The sequence below is a fragment of the Gossypium hirsutum genome, chromosome D12 (assembly GCF_007990345.1).
Source record: "Gossypium hirsutum isolate 1008001.06 chromosome D12, Gossypium_hirsutum_v2.1, whole genome shotgun sequence".
Classification (NCBI taxonomy): Eukaryota; Viridiplantae; Streptophyta; class Magnoliopsida; order Malvales; family Malvaceae; genus Gossypium; species Gossypium hirsutum.
Window position 1 is genome coordinate 58,352,805 of NC_053448.1, and position 12,733 is coordinate 58,365,537.

Consider the following 12,733-nt stretch of genomic DNA (forward strand, 5'->3'; position numbering starts at 1 on the left):
ACTCGACAAATTGAACCCCTAAAATAGGGTCTATCTACTAGGTAGCCTTGGAAAACTAAAATCTGTCTTTAATCTACTACAAATGGAAACCCTTTGGTTGTTGAATTTCAACATTAGGCTGATTACAATTTTGTTGGATAAGATTTCATTAAACTGATGATTGATTGAGAGTCTAAATGATTTCAACTGTCTTCTGATTAATAGCTTTATATCTCCATCTCTCTTTCTCCAAAAAATCAGCATCCAAGAACCTGGAAACAAATGCCCATACCCTATACACGTCTTCAAAATTTGTGAAGAATCCCAATGCAGCAGTGACCACTGTTATTCCACAACCCAAATTATCTCTCCTATTGCTCGACAACACTGTCTCCAATGCCTTCTTCTCCTTCTCCTCTTCATGCTTATCCGAGAACCAAATGTGGTGCAAAGTTCCAATGCTCAAAGCAATGTTGTTTCTATCAGCCAGCTTTTGCACCATTGTAGGATCGATCCTTTCTCCTTTCCAATCGAATACATTGAATGCCACGGCGGGTCCTCGGTCAAAGCTTACTTGGGGTCCATAGATTCTGACAGCAGGGACTCCGGTTTCTGAATGTGGGTGTTGAAGGCTCGTCAGTGCATTCACCAACCAGTTGACCAGGTTCCTTGTCCTGCTCTTGATTAGTACCACCCCTAATGAATCTGCATGATCCAAGCTTCTGCATTCGAATTCTGGGTTTTTGTTCTCAAGGGTATTGCTGGTGCTACCAGGTTCAAAGGATGCTTCTATCACTTCTTCAATTTCAGAAAATGATACAGTCTTTTTCTTTGTTTTGGTTCCTTTTCCTTCAGGTTTCTGTACTTCATGACTGGCTTCATCTTCATCGTTCTTGTGTTGGATAGAGAAGGGGCCTGAGAATGAACCTTGAATAGGAGGAAATTCATCCACTTTCTTTTTTGTTTCAATGCTAGAAACTATAGCTGGTTTATCGGGGATTCGAGCTGGCCATGATACAGGGACAAGATTCACTATTCCCACACTTGTGGTTGAATCTTTCAGAACTGAAGTACTGGATTTCTTGACAAACAAGCAACAAAATCCAGATGGGTTCTCACCAAAAACCTTGTAAAATGAGCAAACCAGGAAGTCGGGGCTAAAGAGAGAAAGCCCCAAGGTGTCCATGTCTTTAGCTCCCAATGCAGATGCATCAAGCAACAGATGCCACCCATTCTCCCTTGCCAGGCTCATCCACGTATATGAATATCTCGACCCTGTAACCCTTGATTGAAGTGGGAAAACGAAAAGTCCTTTTTTCTTGAGCTTACTTATCTTCTTCCTCAGTTTGTCCGTCTGTATTTCCAGATTAGGCCATGAGAAACTAGCCGAGATGGCTTTTGCTCCTCTATTCTTAGACCTCTCAATCATCACTTCCACGGCCTCACTTTGATGGTCATAAACCGTTACAAGGTTTCGATTATACTGAAATGGATAAGACTCTGCAACAAGCTTGAAAGCAGCTGATTGATTTGCAGTGAAAATAAAGTTGTAATCAGCTTCTGAGATATTCATGAAAGCCATGATCCTTTTCCTCATACTGGACTGAAATTCCGACTCTTCACCACAATACAATAGCTGAGATTTCAAGCTTACTGATTTGTAGGAAACATCAAAAAATGGGGACTCTAAAGATGATGAAGTAACAGGAGATCCTGGACATTGATTTTCAAGCTGAGAATAAGAGAAAAGGCCATGGCCAATGTAATCAAGGTAGACATGGTTGGTGATGGAAAGATGATAGTATTCATGAGCTCGGATTTTGTCAGCTTCATCCGTTTGGGAATATTGAGTGTACACTTTGTTGAAATAAGAAAAAGTTTCCTCAAATGAAGGAAGGGATTCATGGTTGGTGAAGTTGAAATTTGGGTAGAGAGTAGCAACCGTGCTTACCTCAAACTTGTATCGAAATGCCTCCGCCGCGGTGATCGGAGTCTCAGACGTCGCAGAATGAGACTGGGGAAGTCCTGGAAATGGATTCGGACAACAACCGGAACAGCAGGCTTTTGCGGCGTCTCTTATCCATGGTGATTGCATTGTCTTGTATTATGAGAATTGGAAAGGTTTGTCTAATGGAAACCCCCATCAACATTCAGCAAGAAGCATACTCAATGCATGTTCTTCAACTTAAGTTTATAAAAGACATGCATGATCCAATGTGTTGCTAATTAATGCACAATTGTTTTTGATTAAATCTATTTTCTTTGTTAATCTCAAACATGAAGTACTTCCTTACGAAGTAAAAGTGAAAAGAAATCAAAAGATGGGAAGAAGGGAGACTGAATTATAAGACTAAACCGACAACTTTGTATTGTCTAATGAATAATGACCTAAGCTTCTTCATTACATTTAATTGATCAAATTGTGAAACTTAAGGAAGTGATCCCTTTTCTAAGAAATTTCTTTTATGTACACGCATCAAATGAATCAAAACATGTTAGAAAAAGAAATCCTTAATGTCAATGTCGATACTCGTAAATTGCTCAAATTCGAGTATAAGTATCGAATATATATATAATATAAGTATAATTTTTTTCTTTTAATTTTGTTTAATAATTTCTAGAAATCATATCTTTCTATCCAATTTTAGAACACAAATACTATAAGAAACAGTCCGAGCAACATGATTATCCATATAATATTGAACATAAAAAAAGATATTGAAGTGTTACAAACAAGCCAAGGTTTCCAAATCAGAATGAGAATTCAACCATTGCTTAAGGTTGACAGCTTATTAATTGCCTTAATTGTGTAAACATTATTGATTTCTTATGATTCACTCTCTTATATGATGGTGTGTTTTTCCACCCGGCCCCGAGTGTTGCATCAACAAAGACTCTTTGGCTAAGTCGTCGTTTTTCTGTTTTTGTATTTGAAATTTGGGATTGTGTGCCGAACGTCTTCCAAAAGCATTATGCTTCCTAACTACAGCAAACATAGGATGATTTTGGAACAACAACGCATATTTATCCGATGCGAGCAATGAAATTTAAAGGTCAAAATCTACCGGGAATCCTATACTATTATATCAAGTTTATTTTAGTCCCTCTACTAAAAGTTGCTTTAAGTTAGTTAAAAAAAAATTCAAGTCATAACATAACTATAATTTATTGTTAAATTATTGATAATTTGAACAAAATTATATTATATCCAACTGATTTTTCCATAATCCGACTTAACCCATAAAACCCCAACCATCTCAAAAAATTTATGTATTTTAAACTATTGCACGCCATTCGGCTTAACATAATTTTGGCAAATTATCAGTAACTTAACAATAAATTGTAAAAGTGTCTTGATTTGAATAAATTTTTAATATATAAAAGCTAACCAGAAACAACTTTAAGCCGAGGGATTAAAATGAACTTTATATGGTAGTACAAGTACTCTCAATAGACTTTTACCAAAATTAAAACGCAAACCCTTTGTTTTAGGAAACATAATTTAGTAGGGGTAACGTTGCATTAATTTAAGAGGAATGAATTATTGAAATATAATTTTTTAAAGTAACTTATACATAATTTTTATGGACCCTTCCCACCACATAATTTATGGTCTCTTTCCAAGTATTTAATGACATTTCAATAATTTTTTTCCATGTCATTGACACATAATTTTAGTTTTTTTTTTATTTTGAACACAGAATCTCGAACCTAAAACTCTGAACTCCAAACCCGAACCCTGAACCCTGAATCCTAAACCCTAAACCTTGAGTCTCAAACCTAGAACCCCGAGTTCGAGTTTGGGGTTTTGAAAATTCAAGGTTCAAGATTTACGTTTGGATTCAAGTTTAGGTTGGGGTTTAGAGTTTGAACTCAAGGTTTGAGTTTGGGGTTTAATGTTTAAGCTTTTAAGTTTGGGGTTTAAGATTTTGCTTCGAGATTCTGGGTAAAAAAAAACCAAAATCATGTGTTAATGACATGAAAAAAATTGATGAAATGTCATTAAATTATTGTAAGAGACTATGGATGATGTGGTGAGAAGGGTCCATAAAATAATTTTACCATTTATTTAGTTAAAGGATATTAATATCTTTTTATACTTATTCCCTGCATATTCCCATACATCTAGCCCATTCAGTGAACCAAACTACATAATACTTATAACATTCTTATTCTATTCTCATCACATCCATAGCTATTCAATACTTACTCTATTCCATTTTTGCAAACCAAACGTGCTGAAAATGTAATATGATAAACACGCCAACTTAATTATACAATTTTATACTACAAATCAGTTCCTCAAATAAAATCTCCTATCACATTAAAAATTTTGATTATATCTTTGCTTTTCTTAATTCTTGCTTGAATTATCTTCAATTACGAGTGCTAAAAATTCTCATAAATCATCAATTATAAATCGAAACAATTTTGATCAAAACATTCCAATCAAATTATAATAGCTTAGTAGATATTCCTCAATGCAACGCACTTACATAAATCATTTTACTCAATGATTTTATAATGAACTACATGTTATGAGATTAATAATCTTACTCGTTAAATGTGGTTTGATTGAATCGTGTGAATGAATTTAAATAAAAATCCTCGCGAATATTACTATTTCTGGTAACAGGTTGAAAGAAAATAAATCCTCGGCGGTATTGAAATTTAGGCCCTGCAAAAAGACAGGATGTAGTTTAAGCAAAAAGAAATTGTAATAACAATGTGAAACTATACCAAGATTGGTTATGATGGATGGTAATAATTATGATGTGGTCAGAAGATATCCTTTGTAGAACAGTAGTAATGGACTGGTTGATTATTAGAGAACTTGTGACTCCATGCCCAACATCTCGGGTGAATTCTCAATAATTTGCACCTCTTTGTTAGGGGAGATTCACAGCTGAGTTCAAATAATGTGCTTAGAGTTCAAATATTCACACTCCATTTTTCCAAGATAGAAAGTTAAGAGTTCATATGTAAGAAGCTGACTAATTATGTCAGGCCGCAATGTAACAAATGTGAAACCAGGGCATTGATTGCCCCAACTTCCAACAAAACCAGAATCAAGGATGCCGTGAGCCATAACAGTTTTACCAACTATGACACAATACAGTTTCTCTTACCACCCAAAAACAGGCAATATTGCAGAAAAGATATGATTAATTAACACAATGTGTGCAACATAATGCAAAAGCCACAGAGAAAAATGAAGATATCTTACCTTTTTGAGTGAGCTACGAACAAAAGGGGCTATATACATGGATGATTTATTAAGTTGAATCAGTTAAAGGGCAACTCTCCTTTGGCAGGTTAACTACATGATGTGGAGTTATCATCTACCTGCCAATGCAGAGAAGCCCTGCAACCAGTTCAGGACTTAGTGATGATCAATTTATTGATTTTGTGGCACAAGTAGGGCTTAAAACAACATGCACCAATGGTGGATAAGTTGTTTAAGGCACATATAGGATATAGCATATGCTGAGGATATCCTTTCCTTTGGTGCCTGCTTTCTACGCAGAAGGCTCTTTTTACATGGAAAAAAAAGGGGTCTCTTTGACAGATTCTACGCTTTGCTTGATTTTGACTTATGAATGCTGTCAATATTCTCTTGAATATAGGAAGAGGGAGAAACCAGCGTAAAGAAGGGAAGATGCCTAACTTTTCCCAATATTATCTAGGTGCTATTAAAAACTGGGCCCATACTAGTATATGTCTTCCTTACATTAAATTTTTGGTTAAATTCTACTATTAGTCCCTATACTTTTTCAAAATTTAAAATTTCAGTCTTCTCCAAACAATAACCGTCAAAATTAATTAAGTTAAAGCTCTATTATTTTCAAAATTTGATGCGGCAGGCACATTATCATATGTATAATGTCATGTTAGTTTATTATTTACACATAGTACTCACTAAAACTCCAATTAATGGATTAATGACTTTTATTTGCATCAAGACTGCAATTTTCAAAATTTAAAAAGTATCGAAACTTATAATAATCCAATCCGAGAATATGGGCCAAATCTACGCATAATACATTACTAGTAATTAAATTTAACCAAACAAATCTAAATACTACCGTTTGGGCCAAGACAAAAATTTTGAAATTCGAAAAATATAAAGACTAAATTCGATTAAATTAAAGTACATGAATTAAATTCACAATTTTCGTAAAGTAAAAGGACAAATGGTAGCATTTAACCTTAGTCATTTTGTGTTTGACCCATAACTTTGTGTAGGTATGGAGATAAAATTATAAAATTTTTAGTACAAAAGTAAGATGTATGTATTTTTGTTTAGTTTCTTATAGCATTTTGATTTTTCATATGTGTTTTAATTATTGTTCGATCACTGAACCAGATTTATCATGAAAGGCAAAAACAACTGAACAACAAAATAAACATAACATTTCTAAATGTCAAACATCCATTAATGCAACTCTTTGACAAATGTATTAACTTAAAGACTTCAAATTTTGGACCACTCAATACGTAATGACAAGTCAAGAACATCCATCCATCCATCCATCCATCCATCCATCCATCATGTCTTGATCAAAGAAATAAAAATCAACCATAACGAATCATGCGGATTCTTAATTGCCTAGTCTCTCTCTCAATATCTTCACACCCATGTACCTGCATCATCACATCAAACTAAAATGTCAATTTTAAAAAACCCAACATAAAATGAATATTTCTGCTAGTGATTAATTTATGTACTACCTTCCAAGCATCATGACAGTGGCCTGAGGATTAGTCCCAGGCGAATAGTTGAAAGTGGAACCGTCGATAACCCTTAGAGCTTCGACACCAAGAACCTTATAATCGGGGTCAACAACCCTACTAACTTGGCAGCCACCATGATAGTGCCATATAGTCATCACGGTGTCTCTGCAGAACGTTTCAAGTGGGATTGAGGAGTTGTAATGTCTAGGCAGCAAGTTTATTGGGGAATGTTCTGTCATGTTAACGAGTCCTGGCCAAGACATGTAATCATATCTGAATTTAGAGAATGACTCCGATTCAACGATTTTCCCTATGGTTTGAATCCCTTGAACACATCTTTGCAAGTCTAGTGGATGCTGGAAATAATTGAAGGTGACGGATGGGTTATCGTCTGGGTTACGGGTTTGGAGCTCCAAATGGCCTGTTGAGATCGGACCCATAATTTTTTCCAAGATGAATCCACCTTGTAAAGCTGCCTGGTCAAGATTATCCAAGTATTCAACAGCTCTGGCAATGGCTTCTGGGGTCCTTTGTTTAGGTGGCACCGTAGATAGCTGACCAATCTGCATAGTAAAATTGTAGAGTACAGTTCAATCTTCTAAGCTTAAATGAATAGCCTCCAAAACTTATTATACCTTAGGTGAGAACATGCCATAGTTTCTTGAAGTAGTAGTAACAGAAGCACTAAAGGTTTCACCACTTGCAGCTTCAATGTAGCTCCCAAAATGTGTGATACCAACGACTTCGATAAGCGAAACCTCAACCGGAATTGGAGACGGGACAAAAACGGCGTTCATGGGGTTATCACACATGCCTTGGCCAACCAAGGGTTGGTCTAACACCACTGGGATATTGTGAGCTCTAAGATGAGCAACCGGTCCTACTCCACTCAGCATCAACAGCTGTGGGCTTCCCAATGCTCCCGCAGATATAATGATTTCGTTTTTAAACCCATATTTAAGATATGCTCTATGTTCAATCCCTGATCCATCTCTGAAAATCACACCATATGCCTCTGGTCTGCTTCTTCTCCCTGTTATTTGAAATGGGACATAATGGTTTGGTAGTATGATAAATATAGAATTTGACCATTTGAGCTGTGTTATTAGATAATGTACCTCTAAATCTAAACAAGATTTTTTGCACAGTAGCATACAAAAGGACGGTGAGACCCCGAGGGTTGGCATACTCCAACAAGTCAGCAGCTGTGTGCCTGTTCCCTTGTTCATCAAATATTGTCCCACCAACTTTGGTGCCATTAATATGGTCAAAGGTGAACCCATTGAATGGCACCACCCCAACCTCTAACAAACCGTTCCTCACAGCCGATTGCCAATGCCCCAAATGTGGCTCAAATGCCACTAATTTTTCAACCCACTCGTATGATTGGTTCACTAATCTTCCATCCCACCCCGCTTGCCTAAAAATAAAAACATAACAGATTTACATATACACACATACATATGAAAAATTATATCCTGAGCATATGATGCAAACTTGGTACCTGATATATTCAGGAGAAGCGCGTGTATAAAACCCCGCATTCAGGCAGCTTCCGCCGCCCAACACGCGTGCTCGTGAATTAATGACGCCGTCCGTGGAGATAAACCGCTGTGACGGGGACCACGGGGAAAGGTCGGAGAGGGAAGCACCAAAATTAACCAATTTAGTGATGTTGGGGTCACCATAGGGGGAGCCACCTCGTTCAAGGAGCAAGACGTTGGCACGGTGAGATAATGTGGCAGCTAAGGGGCAGCCAGCGGTGCCACCACCAACAACTATGTAGTCGTAATAAGACAAGAATGGTGCTGATGTTGCATTGTGCATGAAGGAGTAGTTTGGGGCTGTTGGGATGCAGATATATTCATATATAGTTTAGGACCTCACGACGTTTTTGCAATAAAATAATTGTTTTTTATACTAAAAAATAAACTTCATGTTAAGATTTCAGGTATAACATAATAAGTAGTACCGTTTTCAGAGGCAGAAAAGCCATGAAAGAGGAGAAATCCAGCAAAGGCAGCGTAAACAAGTCTCCACCATCCAAGAGTACTCATTGTCTCAAAATGATACCACACAAATTGTTAACAAATGCTTGTGATATATATATATATATATCGTCCTATGCATGTATACCAACAAAGTGCAAAACCTGGTCTTGCCTCTTATAGACTACATAAAACAAAGAGAAAAAAATGTTGAAGGGCAATCCAGCAACAATGTCTACGGAGATAGGTTATGGGAACAAAGATTCTTGATTGTGTTTATCGGTCATAAAAGCCAAAAACAAGGTGAAGAATGTCCAATCTTGTAGGCAAAAGCTTTAAGGAAATGTTCAAGAAAATGCACAATATGTGATTTCGATGGAGCAAACATATTTGCAGGAGATCCACCCAGAGTTAAGTTTAACTACTTTTTTTTTTCACCCGGAAAAAGAGAAGGCTAGGGCCTAGGACAATGAAACTTCGGATACTCAATAAAAGTCGAAGAGGGGTGATTTTCAAATCTACTTTTTTTAGGGTTTATTTCACTAATCTTCTCAAAGTATTGTCCGGATTTCAAATTGGTCCATGAACCTTAAAGCCTTCTAATTGAGTCCTCAAAATATCAATATTGTATCAATTTTGGTCTTAAATGCTAGTTCGGATATGACCTAAAGTATATTTTAAATTGTGGATTATAGTTCAAATGTATATATAAAACTTAGATTTTTAATTCAATTGTACACATTTTGACTTGTGTGGAGAGATAATTAAAGTTCTTGTTAGACACTCGTTTGGCACGGGTTCAAACCATGTTACCTCCATCTCTCACCCCTAATATTTTATCAAAAAAAAAACTGTTGAGGCAGTTTTGAAGATGCCACAACAGTGTCCATTGATTCTAGCACTGCTCAACCTCATAACTTGTCATATATGAAATAGGTAATTTATTGTAACATAATCGTTGGGCTATGATATTTGCTGATATTTTAGACATGTGCAAATCCTTCTATAATATCTAAACCCGTTATAGGAACATAATCAAGCAAATTGACTTCCCCAGTTTGAGAAGATTGGATAGGAACGAGTAATTTGGTAGCATATCCTGAAAATTTGAAGACTTATCTTTGTCATATTGAATATATTATCCTTATTGATTATTTTGCTATTTTGATGGGAAGATTGATTGTAATTTACCTTTATCTTAAAAGCCTTAAACTTTTATATATTGAAATGCTTGTGTAGGTTAAGTGTATGGAAAATTTTAGCACTTATTTTGTTATTTAGAACTTATTTTTCAAAGTACTAAGTAATCAAGCGAGTCACTTGGTTTTTATTAAGTTTTTAGGGGAAAAACTTAGAGTATATTAGGTGCAAAAGTGAGTTTGCTAATCTGGTAAGCGTTAGTGCTTATCCTCACTTGTGAGAGATGTTAAGATAGTGAATTATCTCTTTGGATAAAACCATAGGGGAAATGAACTACGTAAACATACCAAGTGTTTATTTTTTTCTGCTTTGCTCTTCACCAGTACTTGAAGTAGTTGACACTGGTTGGTTTTTGCTTGTAAATTTCGACCTAACAAAAATACGTAAATTAAACTGTAAACAATTTTGTACCTATTGCATGGACAACTTTGGCATAACACGTTAAAAAAGTGAAACCAAGCCGTCAATGCAATAGGTACACATATGTGTTTATAATTTAATCAATGTATTTTAAATATGCTTCATGTCATATTTGAGTTTGTATTATGCAAGCTAATAGCTAAACTTTGATGAGAGAATCTAATTGATACAATACTTGTAATGGCCTGAATTTTCAGTGATGTCGGAATGGTGATTCGAGATCACTAAATCTGACAAATGAGTAGAAAATACTATTAATTTAGTGAGAATAAGTAAATGTGAAGTTGGGAAAATTTTTGAAATAGTGAATAGTGTACTAGGAATAAATATTAAAATAATTAAAATTGAAAACGAGGTATCGAGACCTCAAAGATTTTAAACCGAGCCATAAGTATTTTTAGAAATGTTTTTAGAGTGTCATTGAGTTGGTATTAAAGTTTCGTTAGAAAATTCTAACGTTTGGATAGTCAATTAACTAAAAAGGACTAAATTGAAAATAGTGTAAAATTTGTTAAATTGTGATTAAATAGCTTAAGTGATTAAAAAGGAGGGATTTAAAAGGAAATTAGGCCCAAACTATATGGGCTGGACAGTTGGGCAAGAAAAATCTGGAAAAGTGATGTAATAAGGGTAAAATTGGAAATTTTGTAAAAGTTAACAAATAAAAATCTCAATTAAAAGAGTTTCTAGGCAATTCTTCATAATTATCAGCCAAAAAACGCCATTGAAGAGCCCCTACAAGCTGATTTTTCATATATTTGAATCATGTAAGTTTAATTCTTGATTATTTCTTCTAATTTTTGTGGTTTTGATACTTTTACAATTAGGTCCAACAATTGTTTCATTAGTTATTGATCTTATGGCTGATTTGAGAGTTACCATTGATGAGTACTGAATTTTTATGATGAATAAGCACGGAATTAAAGCTTTGATTTCGTTATATGATGATTCTATTAAAGTAATTTTGATAGAAATTGATTTTAGGGACCTAATTGTAAAAAAGTTGGGAATTAGGGTTTGATGTTGCGGTTTTGAATATGAAAGGCTATGTAGTAGTCTAAAATAGTTGGAAAAGGTGTTGATTGAGAAAAATTAGATCAATTGAGGGGTTAATTGAGTAGGGACCAAATTGTAAAAATTGTAAAGTTTGGGGTAAAAGTGTAATTTCGAAAATTTAATGGCATAAATTGTGAAATGGATTAGAATAGAATTATATGCTGATGAATGAATAAATTTGTATTTTAGATCGAGAACCCGAAGCAAGCCGAGGAAAAGAAAAGGTAGTTGATTAGTCCCTGAACTTTTACAAATTCTGCAAATCGACCCAGGTAAGTTCATATGGCTGAAATTTAATGATTAAATGTTAATTTCATGAATTATATAATGTATGATGAAATGTATTTAGTGTTGAAAAGAAAGTAAAATAAAAATGCGAAAATCGAATAAATGATCAAATTAAGCGGAACACCGGATTTGAGTACTTCTGATCAAGAGATAAAGTGATAAGTGGTAGCTTTAGCTATACTTATCTGATCAAGTGAAAAAGTGATAAGTGCTACACTTATCTGATCAAGAGACAAAGTGATAAGTGGTAGCTTTAGCTACAGTTATCTGATCAAGTGAAAAAGTGATAAGTGTTATACTTATCTGATCAAGTGAAAAAGTGATATGTGCTATACTTATCTGATCAAGTGACAAAGTGATAAGTGGTAGCTTAGCTACACTTATCTGATCAGGGATAAATGATAAATAATCATACGTAAGACCATAGTTATACTATGGCAAAGTGAAAGTGAAGTACTCAATTTTCCGTGACCGTTCCTTAATTTTGATCAAGGATGGTAAGTGACAAATGGGCCTAAAGGAATTATGGTAAAAGAATAAGTAGTAGTGAGTTTATACCAAGGAACTCACCAAAGATTGTGGTTGACAGGTAAATTTAGTAATGGTGTATATTGTATAAGTGTACAAGTGTTTGGTAAGATTTATGTTTTATGCCTATGAACTTACTAAGCTTTTCTATAAGCTTACATGTGTGTGTTTATTGTTTTTGTAGATTAACGTATTTATACATTCAGAGGATCGGATCTACATCAAGAATCACACTATCCAGATATACTCCGATAGATTATGTTAAGCAACTTTTTGAATTTATATGGCATGTATAGGGAATTGAAGTAAAAAGTAATAGAATGAATGACTAAGTATGCAAAGTAAATTTGAATGTTATGGTTGTGTTAGATATTGAAATATATACATGTTTTTAGTTTGAAATGGTTGATTGGTTGAACTTCATTAATATTTAAATGAAGTAGATGAAATACTGGAATTGGTTGTGATTTGAAATTTGCAGGGAAGGTTAGACAATTATAAAGGGGTTATATTGAATTTTTTTTAAAAATTGCAATGGA

General features: G+C 34.8%; 2 protein-coding genes and 1 long non-coding RNA gene across 3 annotated transcripts; all 3 read right to left on the reverse strand.

The window, feature by feature from the left end:
• On the reverse strand, positions 1-2,294 carry LOC107946993 (uncharacterized). Its single transcript, XM_041107430.1, has one exon. The coding sequence runs from the start codon at positions 2,072-2,074 to the stop codon at positions 173-175; it is 1,902 nt and encodes a 633-aa protein (XP_040963364.1). The 5' UTR covers positions 2,075-2,294; the 3' UTR covers positions 1-172.
• A 2,157-nt stretch (positions 2,295-4,451) lies between these two features.
• On the reverse strand, positions 4,452-5,966 carry LOC107946994 (uncharacterized). The gene is made up of 2 exons (XR_001697036.2): positions 5,207-5,966; positions 4,452-4,657 (listed from the first exon to the last, which is right to left on the reverse strand). It is a non-coding gene; the product is annotated as an uncharacterized lncRNA (long non-coding RNA).
• A 405-nt stretch (positions 5,967-6,371) lies between these two features.
• LOC107946992 (protein HOTHEAD) lies at positions 6,372-9,160 on the reverse strand. The gene is made up of 6 exons (XM_016881511.2): positions 8,687-9,160; positions 8,219-8,558; positions 7,833-8,134; positions 7,350-7,747; positions 6,712-7,277; positions 6,372-6,624 (listed from the first exon to the last, which is right to left on the reverse strand). Exons 1-6 carry the CDS (start codon positions 8,769-8,771, stop codon positions 6,582-6,584), a joined length of 1,734 nt encoding a protein of 577 aa, XP_016737000.1. The 5' UTR covers positions 8,772-9,160; the 3' UTR covers positions 6,372-6,581.
• Positions 9,161-12,733: the final 3,573 nt, after the last annotated feature.